General features: G+C 40.0%; 1 protein-coding gene across 1 annotated transcript in view; it reads right to left on the reverse strand.

Moving 5' to 3' along the window:
• Positions 1–21821, reverse strand: part of GOLPH3 (golgi phosphoprotein 3) — a 57668-nt gene that overhangs the window by 13690 nt on the left and 22157 nt on the right. Inside the window, exon 2 of the mRNA XM_015139792.3 lies at positions 4037–4168. Within this exon, the coding sequence (XP_014995278.1) occupies positions 4037–4168 (132 nt within the window). The remainder of the gene's footprint in view (positions 1–4036; positions 4169–21821) is intronic.

The following is a 21821-nucleotide window of genomic DNA, read 5'->3' on the forward strand; positions in this document are numbered from 1 at the left end:
ACTGCTTTAGACAAGTATTAGATCCCTATAGCCTTCATTCACGTTGTTGGCTGAGCTATAAATTTCTAGATAAAATTCCACAATATCAAAATTAAATCCATTGTATTATTTTATAATGTTAGCTCTTTAAATGTTATAAAATTTAACATTACTTTTTTTTTTTTTTTTTTTTTTGAGATGGAGTCTCGCTCTGTTGCCCGGCCTAGAGTGCAATGGTGCGATCTCAGCTCACTGCAACCTCCACCTCCTGGGTTCAAGCAATTATCCTGCCTCAGACTCCCAAATAGCTGGGATTACAGGCGCACACCAACACACCCGGCTAATTTTTGTATTTTTAGTAATATTTTGTATTTAGTAGAGAGTTTCATCAAGTTGGCCAGGCTGGTCTTGAACTCCTGACCTTGTGATCTGCCCACCTCGTCCTCCCAAAGTGCTGGAATTACAGGCATGAGCCACCGTGCGCAGCCAATTTAACGTTACTTTTAAAATGTGATAGTCCTCTCTTAAACTTGTCCTCAAAGTGTCCTTTACTTTGTCAATTTATAAAACATTAAAAATATACATACAGTATCTACCTCTGTGACATCATGACCAGTCGAAATATAAAAATACAAGCCACAAATCTATTCTTAAATTTTCTAGTAGTTATATTTTAGAAGGAAAAAAAGGCAAAATTAATTTTAATATTTTGACTTAACCAAATACAACCAAAATATTAACATACAATAAGTATTTTTAAATTGAGGTATTTAATATATTTTTCCATACTAAAACCAAAAATCCAGTGTATTCAGTGTATGTTTTTATTAACACCATATGTCAATGTGCAGTAGTCAAATTTCAAGTGCTTAAGTGTCTGGCTCATAGATGTATGTAGCTAGCAGCTACCATATTGAACATACAGACCATTTTCATCATCAAACAAAGTTCCATCAAACAGTGCTATTCTAGACCATGCTTTCAGTAAAGGGTGAGAGAGCACAAGAAAATAAAGCAGAGCCTCAAGAGAAAAAGTTACATCTAAATACTGTGGCCATGCCACCACTTCTTACATCCCACTCATTCCTTTTATTTATTGCAATTTGGCCTCAGAGCTTGCCCACGCACATCCGTTTGCAACGGATCTTATGTCAGGGACACCATAGCCTGGGTACAGGTGAATCACTTTTTCTTATGAAGTTCTGTCCCCTAAATCTCCCTCAAATATATCACTTTTTTTCCCATCACCTTGCCATTATAGTCAGCCTTCCGTATCTACAGATGCTACCAACTGAGCATCAAAAATATTCAGGAAAAATAATACAAATTTAAATACACAGTGTAACAATTGTTTACACAGCATTTACATTGTATTAGGTATTGTAAGTCATCTGGGGATGATATAAAGTATAGGAGAGGATGTGCATAGGTTATATGCACACACTACAAAATTTTATATAAGAAACTTGAGCATCCATAGATTTTGATATTTGAGGGGAGTCCTAGAACCACTTGCCCACAGATACTGAGGGACAACTATATTCTGGTCTGCCTAATCAGGTTGTTTTTCACTTGGATTAAGATAAGCCTCTTAACTAATTTCCCTAAACTAGTTTTAGCCTTTTCAATCCATTATCCTCACTGATCTTTCTAACAGGGAAATCTTACCATGGCATTCCACTGCTTCTGCTTACAACTTGTCAGTGACTCGAGTTAGTTCTAATTTCTTTTAAAAATTCAGTAGAAGGTGTGGTTCACAAATAAACATGTTCTATTCAAACATGTAATTTTTATTTAGCTTCTTTTTTTGGGGGACGGGAGACATTCCTAAATATAAATAGATGATCAAGGATAACATGTGAAAGAAAGTTTCCAACACAGAAGAGACCAAAAAAAGAAAATAAGAACTCTGAAGAAACAGATATAATACAGACGAAGGAAATTTTCAAAAAACGTGTGATATCCCCAGAAGTCTAAAAGAAGGTATTACACCCATAAAACAAACTACGATTTTTTAAAAAGGAAGCTCATGGAAATCAAAAACACAAGAGCCACAATAAAACCTCAACAGAAAGGTTAGAAGACAACTCTTTAAGAGTAGCCAAGGTAGTCCCAGCTACTCGGGAGGCTGAGGCAGGAGAATGGTGTGAACCTGGAAGGCGGAGCTTGCAGTGAGCCAAGATCATGCCACTGCGCTCCAGCCTGGGCTACAGAGCGAGACTCCTTCTCAAAAAAAAAAAAAAAATAGTAGTCAAGAAGTCCATATCCAATTTAGAGTTCTAGAAAAATAGAGGGCAAAAGACATGAGAAATACAAGTTTTCAAAACCAAAATATACACATTTCCAGACTGAAAAAATTAATGCATAATGAATTTTAAATGACCCACATTAAAGCATATCATACAATTTCAGAACACCTACAAGGATAACAGAAGATTCCAAATGCTTCTAGAGGAAAAAAAACAACAATAAGATTGAAAAATCAGAAGGAGCCCTGGCACACTGGCTCACACCCGTAATCCCACCTCTTTGCGAGGCCAAGGCATGAGGATCACTTGAACCCAAGCATTCAAGACCAGCCTGGACAATAAAGTAAGACCTTATCTCTAACAAAAATGTTTTTAAAAAAATTAGCCCGGAGGCTGGGCGCGGTGGCTCACGCCTGTAATCTCAGCACTTTGGGAGGCAGGTGGATCATTTGAGGTCAAGAGTTCGAGACCAGCCTGACCAATATGGTGAAACCCCATCTCTACTAAAAATACAAAAAAAAAAAAAAATTGGCCGGGTGTGGTGGTGCATGCCTGTAGTCCCATCTACTAGGGAGGCTGGAGCAGGAGAATCGCTTGAATCCGGGAGGCGGAGATTGCAGTGAGCTGAGATGGCACCAACTGCACTCTGGCCTGGGTGACAGAGCGACACTTGGTGTCAAAAAAAAAAAAAAAAATTAGCCAGGCATGATGGCACATACCTATGTAGTCCCAGCTACTTGGAAGGCAGAGGTTGCAGTGAACCAAGATCATACCAACCACCCTCCAGCCCGGGAAATGGTGTGAGACACTGTATCCAAAAAAAAAAAAAGGGAAAAGAAAATCAGAAGGGCACCAGATTCGAATAGCAACTCTATATACTAGAAAACAATGGGCTGGGCATGGTAGCTCACACTTGTAATCCTAGTACTCTGGGAGGCCCATGGCGAGCGGACCACTTGAGCCCAGGAATTTGAGAGCAGCCCAGGCAACATGGCGAAACCCTCTACAAAACATACAAAAATTAGCTGGGTGTGGCAGTAGACGCCTGTAGTCCCAGCTACTTGGGAGGCTGAGACAAGAAAATCACTTGAACCAGGGAAGCAGGGGTTGCAGTAAGCTGAGATCACGCCACTACACTCCAGCCTGGGTGACAGAGCAAGACTCTGTCTCAAAAAAAAAAAAAAAAAAATGCATGAATGGTGTTCTTCCCTACAGAACTATTATTCTCTATAGCTTATCAATCAAGAAGTGTTCAGCTCTGACCTAAAACTTTTAGATTCATTAGGACACTGATTGAGGAAAAAAACTAGTTTTGAAACACCATGCTCAAGAAACACAATGACAAACCAGAAGAAAATCAGTCTTGAATATTTGAGATTGAGGTTTAAGTTAAATTACCTCTATTATACCAGAGAAGCACCTACACAGACTTTCACAGACAGGTATCTGAAAAGTACTCATAATCTGATGAAAAGATCAATAGCCTATGCATAAATTGCACAGTAACACTTTTGAGTTTTTAATGTCAAATCTTTCAAAACCATGGCTTTTAAAAGCAGCAAATGAAGTCTAAAATCTTTCTGAAGATGTAAGATCCAGTGGCCAGTTACCTTAATAATGAATTACATTATTCATTGTAGGTACAAAGAACCAGAAAACCAAGAATGCAAAAAAGATATGGAAATACAATAGAATAAAGACAACTTTAATATCAACTTCCGCTTTCATTTTTGAAAGCTATTAGTAAAAGCATACATTTTAAGTAGTACAACCTCTTTAAAAAGAAAGTTACTCAGCACTCCTCTTACCTTTCTTGTTAATAGACTTTTACGTCTCATTCCACAAGCCTCTAGTTGTAACCTTCCTCTCAATGCTAATTCAATTAACATACAGCCACGTAATCCAGATGATATACAGTCATTCCAAAATGATGTGTAACCCTGTTAAAAAAAGAAGAAATAAAACAAAATAGCTAATTTACCTTGAATTCACAGTCAAAAACAAATATTCTCAGCCAAAGTCCTATTTGATGCCTTTTACCTTTCTTGTATTTCTATAATAACATACTGAAAAAATACAATTAACATAAATTATTAATCGATGATTTTCAGGGGCTTATCTTTCCACCACTTATTCTTATATACAAACAACAAATAACTTTAGAGGTCAAAAGTTTAGAAATATAACTCACATTTCACTAAGCTGTGTTTATTAGGTTCTTTCAGAACCCTGCAAACTCCAAGGAATACTCAGTTAATCTCCGATTATAGTGATTTATTATATGTGGACAAGTTAAGAAGCTCAGGGAAAGGCAACCTAGCCAATTTAGCTTCACTGAGAATTAGAATACCATCCATTTATTGCTGTTTAGGATAAAACCACAAGGTTAATCCGAGTGCTTTGGGAGGTGGAGCCAAGACGATGGCTTGAGCCCAGGAGTTTGAGACCAGCCTGGACAACATAGTGAGATCCTGTTTCTATCAAAAAAAAATCAATTAGCCAGGTATGGTGGTACACACCTGTAGTCCCAGCTACTAAGGAGGCTAAGGCAGGAGGACCACTGTGTCCAAGAGTTCAAGGCTACAGTGAGCAATGATTACACCGACACACTGCAGCCTGGGCGAAACTGTGAGACATTGTGTCTTAAATACACACACTGTTAATTTTGTAAGAATATATTAGAAAAACACATACGGGCCCACAAACAAACGGATGGCTATATGCCTAAAATTCTGAATAATAAACAGTATAACAATCAGATCGGCCCCAAGAGACAATGTAAGGGCAGCATCCATGGCGGAAGAACAGCCAGACATAAGGAGGTTGATAGACATCTAGAGATATGGGATACTGGTCAAGCAGACATCACCAGATGAGGTCAGGGCACTGTAACAGCAAATAACTGGAGTTGTTCAAATTATAAAGCCACAAATCTTGGCAGGAGGGTTGCCAGCTATCAATTTAACATCCCAGTTCTCATGAGACAGCAGAAGCTATAAATAATTCTCATTAAGGCTCAGAACAGGTAACATAATTTTGGTAGAACAGGCCAACTGAATCTCTGAAGAATGGAGGGCCCAGGATTAGGAAGGCCTGGCCCTCACCTCTGGCACTTTTCCAAGGTCAATCCTGGCAGTTTGCCAGGCCAGAGTAGTGAGCTTGTATTTCAGAAGATGACTGACCACTGAGGTCCATCAAACTTCATTTTTGATACAAGGAGTTAAATTCGCCTCACTAAGCCACCACTTCTGAGAATGTGACCTTTGGAAAAATAACAATTTAGATTAAAGGAGGCACAAGGGGATAAACAAAAACATCAGTGTTAAGAGATCAATTTAAATGTGAGGCAGAAGAAGCAGACACTGACTGGATTTTAGGGAATCATTTTAAAATTAGTGTTGGGGTCTGATCAAATGAAGATCAGCAGAGATTTAGCAAAGTGGCTAATAATACCAGTAGTTTATAGAGGTTAGGTAAAATGTGTGGCTTCTGTGTCCATGAAATTAAAGCCCTAGATATCTGGCTTTGACTGGCCGGGACATATAGACAGAGTTCCTAAGTGAGCCTCTACAAACTGTAAACAACAAAGAACACCTCATAAAGCAATAATGGACGTCAACAGCCCTAGAGCCTGCAAACTCCAGCTGAACAGTACCTGGAAGCTTACATTTGATAGCAGAGAACTAAAATATGTCTCAATCTCAAATGCTCCTTTAATGGCATACCCAGAGATATTAGCAAAACGGGGTCTTTAATAACAGACTTCAGAGATCTAAATTTAGTGAATGGCTTTAGGCATCATCACTGAAAGACACAGGCTTAAACAGAATTGGATTCACATGGGAAAGTAGAAGAATGGGAATGGACAGTTCTGTACCACAGCTTCTGGGACTCGTCAGCAATATTCCAAACATAAATGAAGCCAACAAAGACACACCAAGCAACAGAAAAGTCCAGTATGTTGACACCCTCCGCTAAAATCCATGTTGTAAAAGCAGGATCAAAAATTAACCAGAATGTGGCCAGGCAGTGACATACACCTGTAATCCCAGCACTTTGGGAGGCAGAGGCAGGTGGATTGCTTGAGCCCAGGAGTTCCAGACCAACCTGGACAACATGGTGAAACCTCGTCTCTACAAAAAATACAAAAATTAGTCGGGCATGGTGGCACCCTACTGTGGTCCCAGCTACTTGGAAGGCTGAGGTGGGAGAATCACCTGAGCTCAGGAAGTTGAGGCTGCAGTAAGCCATGATCATGACACTGCACTCCAGTCTGGATGACAGGAGTGAGACCCTATCTCAAAAAAAAAAAAAAAAAAAAAAAAAGGATAAAATACGTGGGGAAGGTTAGTAACTGGCAGTATCGAACAGCTTAGGATTGTAGTCATAATTAGTTCCCATGTTCTAAAATATAAGGCTGGGAGAGGGCAGAGACATCCCAGGTAGGGCTGGGCCATATACTACCAGATCTCCATCTGCCTGACTCCCTTTATTCTTTTAAGTGGCTCAATTTGAATGGTAGAAAAGGGTATTGTTTATTAAGTCCCCTAAATCTGCAAACACTGAGAAGAGTTCTCACCATTCGAGTTAAAAGATACTGTTCTGCTCTTAAGTGCCTACTTACCCAGAAGCTTTTTGTTAAGAAGGAACTCATTTTGGCGACCCAAAATGAAATGTAATAAAAATATTTTGTAAAAAGATCGTAAGAGGGATATAAACAGAAGTATAAGACCTTCCTTATATGTTATTAAAAACATTTACAACATGGGAAAATGCTCACAATATATATTCTACATAAGAAACAGATAAAAAATTATATTATCTAAAGCAGAAATGTCCACTCTTTTGGCTTCCCTAGGCCATATTGGAAGAATTATTATCTTGGCCCACACATAAAATATACTAACACTAATGACAGCTAATGAGCTAAAGAAAACAACAACAAAAAAAACTCATGTTTTAAGAAAGTTTACAAATTTGTGTTGGACCAGATTCAAAGTCGTGGGCCACCTGTGGCCGACAAGCTTGATCTAAAGTGTAGTCTTATTTTGAAATTATATAAATACTAATACATATGTATATCATAGGTTTGTATTTACAAAAACTTATAAATGTTCATATCCTTTGACACAATTCTTATGGGTCTTTAGTTAGAAAATACTGTGCACAAAAATATATGTACAAATATACTGATCACATCATTATCACAAAACACAAAAACAATCTAAAAACAAAACAAAATCTAAAAACACAGAAACAATCTAAAAGCAAAAAAAAAAGGGGAATAAACTCAGCGTTTCCCAAACTTTCCTGACATTCAAGCATTTTAATTTACAGTATACTTTTAACAGCCTACAGAATATTTCAATTCTATGAAAATCAGTTTTAAAAATCCTGGTGCCGGAGGCAGAGCTTGCAGTGAGCTGAGACGGCGCCAATGCACTCCAGCCTGGGCGACAGAGCAAGACTCCGTCTCAAAAAACAAAAACAAAAAAACAAAATACAAAATTATCCGGGCGTGGTGGCGCATTCCTGTAATCCCAGCTACAACGGAGGCTGAGGCAGGAGAAGTGCTTGAACCCAGGGGGCAGAGGTTGCAGTAAGCTGAGATTGCATCATTGCACCCCAGCCTGGGCAACAAGAAACTGCATCTCAAAAAAATGAAAACATGAAAAAAAAAGGTGATTGTACTTGCCAAATCTAACTGGACCAGGATGAACAAATTAAGTCTCCCTCCTGAGTATCTGAACTTGCCATACTGAATCAGTTACATGGGCATGCACTGGAGCTGTACTGGTTGTGTGGATTCAGAAGCTACTGGCCATTGAGTACAAATGCAAAGAATGAAGGTAACAGAAAGGAAAACAAGACATATGCAGAGTAGAAATGAGAGGATGCAATGTGAGGCAAACCAAGACATACAGAGAGGCAGAAAGACAGGCACACACAGAACAGCATGTTTGTTGTTTTAAGCTATGTTTTGTTACGCAGTAAGATAATTAACATAGTGGGTGCCCAGGGCTGGCAAAATGGGAAAAGGGGGAGGTAATGGCTAAAGGGTATGAGCTTTCTTTTGGAAGTGATAAAAATATTCTAAAATTGATTATGGTGATGGTTGTACAAATCTGTAAATACATTAAAAACCTTGAATTGTACACTTCAAATGACTGAATTGTATGGCATATGAATTATATCTCAGAGCTGTTACAAAAAAAAATTCTATAAAGTCACTTCTGAAATCTTACATGAAATTTGGATTGTGTCAATAATTAAGACTCAAAAAGTTCTTGACAAAAATAACTAATCAAGAGAATGAAGGTGACTTCAGGTAAAAGCAGATTAAAAAGACTAGACAATTGGCTGGGCACGGTGGCTCACACCTGTAATCCCAGCACTTTGGGAGGCCACCCGAGGTGGGCACATCACGAGGTCAGGAGATCAAGACCATCCTGGCTAACATGGTGAAACCCTGTCTCCACTAAAAATACAAAAAAATTAGCCAGGTGTAGTGGCGTGCGCCTGTAGTCCCAGCTACTCTGGAGCAGCCACTACGCTCCAGCCTGGGCAACAGAGCAAGACTCCGTCTCCAAAAAAAAAAAAAAAAGACTAGACAAGAAAAAGCATCTAGAGATATAAGAACTGTTAAAGAAGTAGTAAGACTGGGCACTGTGGCTCACGCCTGTAATCTCAGCACTTTGGGAGGCCGAGGTGAGCAGATCACCTGAGGTCTGGAGTTCAAGACCAGCCTGGCCAAGGCAGCAAAACCCCATCTCTACTAAAACTAGAAAAATTAGCCAGGTGTGGTGGCACATGCCTGTAATAGCAGCTACTCAGGAGGCTGAGGCAGGAGAATTGCTAGAAACCAGGAGGCAGAGGCTGCAGTGAGCCACTGCCCTTAAGCCTAGGCAACAAAGTGAGACTCCATCTCAAGGAAAAAAAAAAAAAAAAAGTAGTAGTAAAACTGCATTTCCTGGTGATATTGTTGGACATTTAGAAAACTCATGAGAGTAAATGGAAAAATCACTATAAATACGAGTTTTGTAAAGTAGTCAGCTTATATAAAATTAAACATCAGCTGTCATATACAAACAAAATACACAGTTGAAATACTAAAAAGTTAAAATATAATTGAAAAGACCTTTACAACAGAAACAAAAAGAACAAAAAACATCAAGGCAAAACCTATATGGGCCGGGCGCGGTGGCTCAAGCCTGTAATCCCAGCACTTTGGGAGGCCGAGGCGGGCGGATCCCAAGGTCAGGAGATCGAGACCACAGTGAAACCCCGTCTCTACTAAAAATACAAAAAATTAGCCGGGCGCGGTGGCGGGCGCCTGTAGTCCCAGCTACTCAGGAGGCTGAGGCAGGAGAATGGCGGGAACCCGGGAGGCGGAGCTTGCAGTGAGCCGAGACCGCGCCACTGCACTCCAGCCTGGGCGACAGAGCAAGACTCCGTCTCAAAAAAAAAAAAAAAAAAAAAAAAAAAAAAAAAAAAAAAACCTATATGAAGAAAAGTTTAAAAGTCTCCTGAAAGACTTAAAAACAGACTTGAATTAATAGAAAGATATTTCATTCTTATATACAAAGTCTCAGCATTATTACCAGTTCTTCCTAAGTTAACTAATAAATTTAATATCCCAATAAAAATAGCAACAGATTTTCCTTGGAGCTACACAAGTTAAAAATAAAAGTTTCTAAAGAAAAAAAAAGAATAGCCAGGAAAACTTGGGGAGATATCAATATGTAGGGAACAGAAATGAAAGCTGTCTTACTAGATACTAAAACAGATTTAAAAGTCTCTAAAATTAAAATGATATCACACTGGCACATGAATAGACAGACCAACAGAATAAATTCCAGAAATAGACCCAAGAACATACTGAAATCAAATACAGGTTGAGTATCCCTTATCCAAAATGCTTGTGACTGGAAGTGTTATGGAGTTAAGATTTTTTTTCACATTTTGGAATATTTGCATTATACCCAAATCCGAAAATCTGAAAAACAAAAGTTTCCAATGAGGATTTTCTTTGTCATGCTGGTGCTGAAAAAGTTTTAGATACTAGAGCATTTCCAATTTCAGATTTTCGAATTTAGGATTCTCAATCTGTACATGACAAAAATGTCATCATAAATCAAGGTACCACGGAAAGATGAACATTTTAATCAAATTTGTTGGGACAACCGGATAGCCATTAGGAAAAACATAATTGGATCAAATTCCTGATTATACATCAATATAAATTCCACATGGATCAGAGGCTGAAATGTAAAGTGAAATAATGTTAAGTACTAGAAGACAAAATAGGAGTGAAAACCTTTATAATCTGGGAGTGGAAGAAAAAACTTCCCAGCTATTCTCAAAATCTAGGAGCAATAAAAGAGACTACACATTTTTTTGGTAAAGTTTGCAGGGCAAAAATCATGGCAAAGTCACTTATATCACAAATAAATCTTTAGTATACAATTAGTTCCTAAAAATTAAGAAAAGCTTTTTTTAAAAAAATATTTTGAGGCCAGGCACAATGGCTTACACCTGTAATCCCAGCACTTTGGGAGGCTAAGGCAGGAGGATCACCTGGGCCAGGAGTTTCAGACCAGTCTGGTAACATAGAAAGAGCCGTCTCTACAAAAAATGTTTTAAAATTAGCTGGGTGTGATAGCACATGCCTGTAGACATGCCTGTAGACAGCTACTCGGGAGGCCTTGAGTCTGGGAGATTGAGGCTGCAATGAGCTATAATTGCACTAATGCACTCTAACCTGGGTAACAAAGCAAGATCCTGTCTCAAAAAATATATATATTTTGAAATATTCAATTTTTTAAAAGGTAACAGATGATGAAGTTCACAAAAGAATGGAAATTACTAAAACATACCAAAAGATGCTTTATCATTCACAATAAAAATACACATTTAAAATACATGAGACCTTAATAGCAAAAAGAATCTCACCTAATTAAAAAAAAAAGGCAAAACATGTATATATCAACCATGAATTTGGATAAATAAAATGCAGTAGTATATGCATACAAGAAAACATTATTCAGCCTTAAAAATTTAAATTCTGATACACAGATCTATGTAAAATTCTGATACATAGCTACAAAACATGGATGAACTCTGAAGACATTATGCTAACTGAAATTAGCCAGTCACAAAAAGACAAAATACTCTATGATTCCACATACATGAGGTACCTAGAATAGTCAAATTCACAGAGACAGTGGTTCCCAGGGGCTGTGGATAGAAGGCAATAGTAGCTATTGTTTAATGGGTAGAGTTTTGGTATGAAATGACAGAGAAGTGGCCGGGCGCAGTGGCTTCTGCCTGTAATCCTAGCACTTTGGGAGGCCGAGGCGGGCAGATCACAAGGTCAGGAGATCGAGACCATCCTGGCTAACATGGTGAAACCCCGTCTCTACTAAAAGTACAAAATTTAGCCGGGTGTGGTGGCAGGTGCCTGTAGTTCCAGCTACTCAGGAGGCTGAGACAGGAGAGTGGCATGAACCTGAGAGGCAGAGTTTGCAGTGAATTGAGTTCGCACCACTGCACTCCAGCCTTGGTGACAGAACAAGACTCCATCTCAAAAAAAAAAAAAGAAAAAGAAAAAGAAATGATACAGAAATTCTGGAGAGGGATAGTGGTGATGACAGCACAGAGTGAATCTACTTAATGCCATTAAACTGTACACTTAAAAATGTTTTAAGTGGTCAATTTTATGTTATGCATATTTTATCTTTTTTTTTTTTCAATTGAGACAGAGTCTCGCTCTGTTACCAGGCTGGAGTGCAGTGGCACTATCTCAGCTCACTGCAACCTCAACCTCCTGGGTTCAAGTGATTCTCCTGCCTCAGCCTCCCAAGTAGCCCGGACTATGGACATGTGCCACCACGCCTGGCTGATTTTTCTATTTTTAGTACAGATGGGGTTTTACTACGTTGGCCAAGCTGGTCTCAACCTCCTGACCTCGTGATCTGCCCGCCTCGGCCTCCCAGGCGTGAGCCACCACGTCTGGCCCCTCACCCCTTTTTTTTTTTTTAAACTACATGTTATCACGCTTACATATCAGACTGGCAAAAATCCAAAAGCTTGGCCAGGTGCAGTGGCTCACGCCTGTAATCCCAGCACTTTGGGAGGTAAGGTGGGTGGATCACTTGAAGTCAGGAGTTCGAGACCAGCCTGGCCAACATAGTAAAACCCTGTCTCTACTAAAAATACAAAAATTAGCTGGGCGTGGTTGCGCGTGCCTGTAATCCCAGCTATTAAGGAGGCTGAAGCAGGAGAATCACCTGAACCCAGGACGCCAAGGTTGCAGTGAACCGAGATCACACCACTGCACTCCAGCCTGGGCAAGAGTAAGACTCAATCTCAAAAAAAAAAAAAAAAAAAAAAATCCAAAAGCTTGACAGCATAGTTGGCAAAAATGAGGTAAATAGGCACTCTCATACACTATGATGGGAATGTCAAAATGACACCACTTTTACTGAGGGAAATTTGGGGACCTAGAAAAATCACACATAGATTTACCCTTTAACATGACAATTCTACTTCTAAGGAATCTACTCTGAAGAAACAGCCCCACACACATCAAACAGTGTATGCATATGGTTATTGTGATATTATCTGTAGAAGCAAAAGTTTGGAAACAACCCATAAATCCATCAATAAGGGACTGGATGAATGTACTAAGATATATCTACCACATAGTGGAATACTATAGAACCATAAAAGATTTCTACGTAAGACTGATAGAGAACAATCTTTAGAATATAAGATGTAAAAAGCAAGGTGCACACAATGTATGAAGATCATTACCTTGTGTATGAAGGAGAAGGGCAAGAATATGAATATATGTATAGTTTTGCTAAGAAAATACCAGAAAGATAAACTCCAAACTAACTTTTCAAGAACTACTAATGGGGGAAGAAAAGAATGAGGTAGAAGGAACAAAGAAGGAAATGAGACTTCTGAATACAACTTGCAATATAATTATACGCACTAAAATGAGAAAAAAAAAAAACTCCTGAAGAATGAAAACTGTAGACCACTTAGTGACAGAACCACAAAGAAAAGCTATTTTAACTTTAGAATACAGTATTTTGACGGCACATTCTTAATAAAACTACTACAAAGGAATTTTAAGTCAAACTCAAGTCAACTAGTAGTAATGCTGACATTTTTATTTTGAAAACTGTTTTTATACAAGCAGTAAGCCAATGCAAGTATTTGAGGAACCAAAATTTTCAGTAAGAAAAAAGATAAATATAAAACCCTATAATTTAAATAAAAATCTGTAATGTTAAACTTGAACCAAAAAACCATGTAAACAGATTTTTTTTTCCTCTAAAATATGTTTGCCAGCTCTGTCCCTTGAGGAAAATACATCGTATCTCTGTATACGAAAAAGTCCCAGAAGCAGTAACAACTCAGTAACACTGAGTACACCCAGTGTACTCACACCAGTGTGGGGTCAATTCCCCACCAGATGGAAACCAGGATTCCTTGAAGCAATAACTGATTCTAAGTCTGAAACAGGAAATGTACAAGAAGATGAGTCCAGGACATTGTGTTGGCCTTGCCAAAAAGCAAAGAAGTTTTCAAAGGTTAATAAGCTGTATCACAAAGAACACTGAAACCAACTGAGAAAAGAACTTCCATAGGCTAAAAGTGGGACAATTTAAACATCAAGAAGAGTAATTAATATAAGTGAATGAAACACAATGAATATATATAAAACCGCAAGTCATAATTTTAAAAAAGAAAAGAGCCCATACCTCACTAGATACCACTGGAAGTAGCTAAGGCACAAACTCCTAACCCGAAACTTAGTAATTAAAAGAAAATTAAGTGTTTATCCTGTCTTTTAAGTGCATAAAATGCACACAATTATAAAGGAAACCAAATCAGTCATCAAAATATTAAAAATGAATTTGTGATATATGTGCTTTATTAAACAAGTTATAGTGGCAGATCTAATAACTATTATAATTCCAATGTAGTAATGAGCAAAGACAGTATTTTGAGAAATCTGCAATAACTGTAATGTAATATGAAAGTATCTCTGGTCTCTCTAGTGGTGACAAACTCACAGATACTGTTAATACTTCTTATAGTTGATGTAGATGTTAACTTTCAGGTATAGGTCACTAAAAATAAATTTTTTCCCCTCTCAAGTGTTTCCTGAATTCTACCAGTGACCCCAGGCTAAGAATCCCTAAATTAGATGAAAAGTAGGGGAAATTTCCAACGGGCAGATAGGTCTGTCACCAAACGAACTCACTGGTCTTCAAATTCTAAAACCAGACATTGGATTACTCCTGATGCAACTGAGCACGAAAACACATAGGATTATCTAAGAAGTCATCTTGGCTGGGTGCAGTGGCTCATGCCTGTAATCCCAGCACTTTGGGAGGCCAAGGCAGGTGGATCACGAGGTCAGGAGTTAGAAACCAGCCTGGCCAACAGGGTGAAACCCCATCACTACTAAAAATACAAAAATTAGCCAGACGTGGTGGCGTGCGCCTGTAATCCCAGCTACTCAGGAGGCCGAGACAGGAGAATCACTTGAACCCAGGAGGCGAAGGTTGCAGTGGGCAGAGGTTGCAGTGACCCAAGATTGCGCCACTGCAATCCAGCCTGGGCAACAGAGCAAGACTCTGTCTCCCAAAAAAAAAAAAAAAAAAAAAGCTCTAAAATGTATTATGGCGATGGATACACAACTCTAAACACACTAGAAGTCACTTCGTTGTTACCTTTTTTTTTTTTTTTTTTTAAACACAAGGTCTCATTCTGTCACCCAGGCTAGAGTGCAGTGGCTTGATCATAGCTCACTGCAGCCTTGAAGTCCTGGGCTGAAATGATATACCCAACTCAGCCTTCTGAGTAGCTGGGACAAGGAAGCATCAGCAATAAAAAACCTGGTTTTTTATTTTTATTTTTAGCGATAGGATCTCACTATGTTGCCCAGGCCAGTCTCAAATTCCTGGCCTCAAGCAATTCTCCTGCCTTGGTTTCCTCCAAAGTGCTAGGTTTACAGGCATGTATTCCTGGATCGTACAACTTAAATAAGTGAATTGTCAATTAAATCTCAACAAAGCTGTTACCAAAAAAACTAAGCCAACAACTCCCCTTAAGCATTTCAAATGACTAAAGAAAGCCCTCAGCTTTCTGATTTTTTTTAATTAGCAAAAGAATAAGGCTACAGACTGAATGTTTGTGTCCCCCACTAAACTCTTATGTTAAGATTCTAGGCCGGGTGCGGTGGCTCACGACTCTAATCCCAGCACTTTGGGAGGCAGAGGCGGGCGGATCACGAGGTCAAGAGATCAAGACTATCCTGGCTAACATGGTGAAACCCTGTCTCTACTAAAAATACAAACAAAAAAATTAGCCGGACCTGGTGGCGGGCGCCTGTAGTCCCAGCTACTCAGGAGGCTGAGGCAGGAGAATGGTATGAACACGGGAGGCAGAGCTTGAAGTGAGACAAGATCGCACCACTGCACTCCAGCCTGGGCGACAGAGTGAGACTCCGTCTCAAAAAAAAAAAAAAGGATTCTAGCCAGGCGCAGTGGCTCATGCCTGTAATCTCAGAACTTTGGGAGGCCAAGACAGGCGGATCACCTGAGGTCGGGAGTTTGAGACCAGCCTGACCAACATGGAGAAACCCTGTCTCTACTAAAAATACAAAATCAGCGGGACGTGGTGGCACGTGCCTGTAATCCCAGCTACTTGGGAGGCTAAGGCAGGAGAATTGCTTGAACCCGAGAGGCAGACGTTGCAGTGAACCAAGATCACATTGCACCATTGCACTCCAGCTGGGCAACAAGAGCAAAACACCATCTCAAAAAAAAAAAAAGATTCTAACCCCCCAGTAGGGTCTCTGGAAGGTGATTAGATCAGGGCAGAAGCCTCATGAATGGAATTAGTGCCCTTATAAAAGAGGCCCCAGAGAGTCCCTATGCCCTTCTGCCATGTGAGGATGCAATGAGAAGACAACCAGGAAGCAGGCCCTCACCACACACCACATTTACCAATTTCTTGTTCTTGAACTTTCCAGACTCCAGAACTGTAAGAAACAAATTCCTTTTGTTATCTGGGCACGGTGGCTCATGCCTGTAATCCCAGCACTTTGGGAGGCTGAGGTGGGCGGATCGCCTGAGGTCAGGAGTTTGAGAGTAGCCTGGTGGTCTCAGCCTGTCTCAAGTAAAAATACAAAATAAGCCAGGTGTGGTGGTGTGTACCTGTAATCCCAGCTACTTGGGAGGCTGAGGCAAGAGAATCAAGAGAAGGGAGGCAGAAGTGAATGGAGATTGCACCACTGCACTCCAGCCTGGGGTGACAGAGTGAGATTCTGTCTCAAAAAAAAAAAAAAAATTCTGTTGTTTATAAGCCACACTGTCTACTGTGGTAGTCCCCAACCTTTTTGGTGCCTGGGACTGGTTTCAGGCAAGACAATTTTTTCCACGGACTGGAGGAGGGAGGGGGATGGTTTCAGGATGAGATTGTTCCACCTCAGATCATCAGGCATTAGTTAGATTCTCATAAGGAACGCCTACCTTAGATCCTTTACATGCGCAGTTCATAACAGGGTTCACACTCCTAAGAGAATCTAATGCTGCTGCTGATTTGACAGGAGGCGGAGCTCAGGCAGTAAAGCTCGCCAGCACCTCACCTTCTGCTGTGCAACCTAGTTCCTAACAGGCCACAGACCAGTACCCGCCCACAGCCCAGAGGTTAGGGATGTCTGGTCTATGGTATTCTGTTACGCAGCCCAAATAAACTGAGACAGGTAACAAAACCAGTAAATAACTAAATAATGCTTGGATTTGGGCCCCATCCACATATGTAAGTTACTGGTGTTAACCAAGTTATGATTATGTTTGAAAAGTTCCCTTTTAAGCAATTTGTAACGCAGAATGTGTTTTTTCACACAAGTAGTAGCCAGGCCCCTGATCACCGGGGCCTCTATTCTCATGGTCTTCACTCAAAACCAGGGATTTTACCTGCCAATCCCTAGGAACTTGGACATCAGCAGCCTTAAACCCACTACCTATCGATGAGAACCAAATCCAACTAGGAAATTCAATCCACAAGTAACTTTTCATCATCCTTATGGGGATTCCAATCCTCAGCCTCCCTCCTTTTTTACCCAACAGTCTCCTCCATTCTTTCCCTCATCCCCACCCAGCACAGTAAGTTACTGTGCACATACCATGTGCAAAGCACTCTTCTGAGTACTAAGTACTGTGGGAGCTCATTTCAACCTTCACAACAACCTTCTGAACTAAGTGCTATTATTATTGATCTCAATTCAAAGATGGGCAAATAAGGCCAGAGTACACTACCTTCAACTACACCCTTACTAGTTTTCTAAACACATCCATTGTTTTCTACTGCATTCAACTAGCAAAACTCCAGCCTCGGATCAATCCAACTGTCACTTTCTCCATATCTGTACCTGTGTTTCTGAACTGATGTAAAAAAATATTGTAATCTCAGTACATGTACTATCTCCAACTTAAACTAAACCTTTAATGATACTGGGGTTGGGCACAGTGGCTCACGCCTGTAATCCCAGCACTTTGGGAGGCCGAGGCGGATGAATAACTTGAGATCAGGAGATCAAGACCAGCCTGATCAATATGGTGAAACCCCATTGCTACTAAAAATACAAAATTAGCCAGGCATGGTGGTGCATGCCTATAATCCCAGCTACTCGGGAGGCTGAAGCAGGAGAATCGCTGGAACCCAGGAGGAGGAGGTTGTAGTAAGCCGAGATTATGCCATCGCACTCCAGCCTGGGTAACAAGAGAAAAACCGACTCAAAACACACACACACACACACACACACACACACACACACACACACTCCAGCCTGGGTAACAAGAGAAAAACCGACTCAAAACACACACACACACACACACACACACACACACACACACACACACGGCAAATCAGTTTCCCTACTCAGAGCTCTTACCACTCTCTTTATCAGATATTTCAAAACCCGATTCTCCCCAAACCTCTAAACTCAGCTCATTTTCAGCAGATAACTTCACAAAATCAAACCAACTCAACAAACTCAATTTCATACATACCCGCTCTTTTGTCTGGTTACAGTACACAGTCTGCCTAAAGCTAATCCTACCCATTCCCTCCTACTTCCACATTTACCTTTGCTCACAACTCCTGCCCTCCTAAAATACCTTAAAATCTAACATGTATACTAGCACCTGCCTATTGGCCTTCAAATATTCTCACATTTACCATCACACATAAGAGACAGACCCGGACCAACCCTGCCCTATCTCCTTTCCATTCACAGCAGACTCCTTGAAGGTATCGTCAGCAAGTCCACCTCCACTACTCTTCCCTCCTCCTCCTCCTGCTGGCTCCACAACCCCCCTCTCCTGGCTTTGCTCTGGCAGCTCCTGCTCTGGCTCTGTGTCAGGTTACTCTTCAGCCGCCTATTCCTTCAACTGAGTGCTCTTGGCCACTTACACAGACTTCTCAGGTACTCTCACTTGTTTTCAAAAAAAATTCAAATAGAAATACATGACAGAAAATTAAGTCTCTACCTTCTCTTCCCCTTCCATCCCTCACACATTCCCTCTTCAAGATAATCTCCATTAACATTTGGAATGTATCCTTCCAAATCCTTTTTTAAAGTGCACACAGTCACACTCTACCATACACTGAGTATCTACTCTTGTTAAAATCGTGCTAAGCATTCAGTGTACATTTTTTCTAATTCTTAGAAAACCTTGTAAAGTAGGCACTATTCTTCCAATTTCACAAGATAATGGAACTGAGGCTCAGAGGACCTGCCACGCACTGAGGCAAAGCAAGAAATGAAATTGGTCTACCTAGCTCCAAAGCCCTGGCTCTCTTTTTCTGTCCTGCCTTCCAAGACCTGTTTATTTAATGTATGATCTAGGTGTGCTTCCTTTCAGCCCCCTGAAAACAGAAGAGGGTCCAGGTTGAGTATCCCTGTACTTGGGACGAGAAGCGTTTCAGATTCTAGATTTTGGAATATTTGCATATAGATATTGAGATACCTTAGGGATGGGACCTAAGTCTAAATACAAAATTCATTTGTGTTTCACATACACCTTATACACATAGCCAAATGTAATTTTATACAATATTTTAAATAGTTTTGAGCATGATACAAAGTGTGCCAGGTATGGAATCTTCCATTTGTAGTATCATGTCAGCACTGAAAAGGTTTCAAATTTTAGAACCATTTCAAATTTCAGATTTTCAGACTGGGGTGCTTGACTGGTTATCACTTTTTTCTTTCCACACTTGCCACTGATCACTTCATAGCAGAGAGTACAAAACAAAGTGTGAGCAGACACTGCCTCTCAAGCAAATGAATTTTTAAGGGCTTTCATTAGTGGTTTTTTAAAGTATATTTAACAGCATCTTGTTAGTAAGACCTAACTATAAGCCACAACCTTTATTCTTCTGTAAGAAACACGAAGGTTTTATTTAATACAAGAGAATAACATTTCAGTTTGCAAAGCCATTTATAAATTATCATCTAGGTTCTACAATTACCTAGTACAATATTATCACCTTTTTACATTTGAAAAATCTGAGGTTTAGAGAAAGTAAGAAATATGACTACATTCACACCCTAGAGCAGCATTACCTCGAGCCCCAGAGCTGTGCCTCTAGATACATCACTTTTACTACTGCATCACACTGTATTTTAAGTATTTTAAGTTGAGGACATTTTGACAAGTCCTATGTAAGTTTTATATGAAGTCACTATAACATTTATTAGATACTGGCCTCTGTATTATTTTCTAAAAGCAGAAAATCATTCCCACTTGGGAGGCTGAGGCATAATGCTGCATAAAGTAAACACCGTAATTTTTTAAATTCTCAAAATAAACTGAGGTGGGAGGATCACTTGAGCCCAGGAGTTCAAGGCTGCAGTAAGCTATGATTATACAACTGTACTCTAGCCTGGGTGACAGAGTGAGACTCTGGGGAAAAAAAATTATTGGAAGTAATAAATTTATATTTGTTTAATATATATTTTTATTATTAAAATAGAGACAGGGTATTGCTGTGTTGCCCAGGGCTGGTCTCAAACTCCTGGGCTCAGGCAATCCTTCTGCCTTGGTCTCCCACAGTGTTTACAGGCATGAGCCACCATACCTGGCTGGAAGTAATATATTTCAAGCATAATTTTAACTCAATAAACTCTATTGAGTGCCAAGACATTACTAAACAGAGGTGATAAAGATGACTAAGATACAAAGGCACAGAATGAAAAGAAATAATTCCAATTCCAATATTATTATCATAATACTGATATAAATAAAATGGCATTCCCTCACTCATTCTAAAGACAAACACCTGTGCAATACTAGGCATTGTGCTAGATGCTAGATATACAATGGTAGGCAAAAAGGATGTGAAAGCAACTAAGAAGTGAGATTAAGGTGAAGAGTCTCACTAGGCATTAAGAAATAACTAAGAGTATTGGCTGCCAGCTAGAAAAAGGCACAGCCTTACATATAAGGATCCGCTAACACAAACATAAAGACCTAAAAAAGTAATCATGGGCCGGGAGCGGTGGCTCACGCCTGTAATCCCAGCACTTTGGGAGGCCAAGGCAGGCGGATCACGAGGTCAGGAGATCAAGACCATCCTGGCTAACAGGGTGAAACCTGGTCTCCACTAAAAATACAAAAAATTAGCCAGGCATGGTGGCAGGCACCTGTAGTCCCAGCTACTCAGGAGGCTGAGGCAGGAGAATGGCGTGAACCCAGGAGGCGGAGGCTGCAGTGAGCCAAGATCGCACTACTGCACTTCAGCCTGGGTGACAGAACAAGACTCCAACTCAAAAAAAAAAAAAAAAAAAAAAGTAATCATGTGATTTCCAGACGATTAAAGAAGAAAGTAATGAAGACCCACAATATGACTATATTTTGTAATACATAAAGGTCTAATAAGATTACATAACATGTTCTATAATGCAGTCACTACAAACAATGAGACATCATTCTTCTGTGTCATTTGAATTTTTTTCCATGAGAACATACCATGTAAATCTGTATTTATCTGTGGGAAAGAGAGATTCTGCGGTGCCAGTTGAGTTGGTCTCCCCTGTGTGAGACACCCATGGGGAGCCACGGGCGGCCTCTGAGGAGAAAAGTCTCCTTATTGCCTTCATGTCTTTACGCCCCGAGAGCGTAACTGTTCAGTGGCATTCCACAGGTTGCTCAGGGAGATGACACTCTCTTGAAGCAATGGAGTATAATCAAACATCTTGGCTCCTTCTGAAACCCACTCCCACCCATTTCAGTCCCAATAAGCTAAAGACCTTAAGTAGTTTAGACACATGCCTTTGCTCAAGGAAATTCACAGAAACCACCACTGCTATACATCTTATTGAATGACTCACGAGTTCTCCTTCACTGATTAATCCTTTTCCTTATCCCTTCCTCCCCCTCCCATCAGCCCTAAGAACAAAGAGCTTGTAAACCAATAAATTAGGCAGAGCCCGAGAGCTCTGGGCCGTGAGCAAGCCTCTGATGCTCTGGTCCCCTGGACTCACCTTTGAAACACTTATTC

Source organism: Macaca mulatta, chromosome 6 (genome assembly GCF_049350105.2).
Source record: "Macaca mulatta isolate MMU2019108-1 chromosome 6, T2T-MMU8v2.0, whole genome shotgun sequence".
NCBI classification, from domain to species: Eukaryota; Metazoa; Chordata; class Mammalia; order Primates; family Cercopithecidae; genus Macaca; species Macaca mulatta.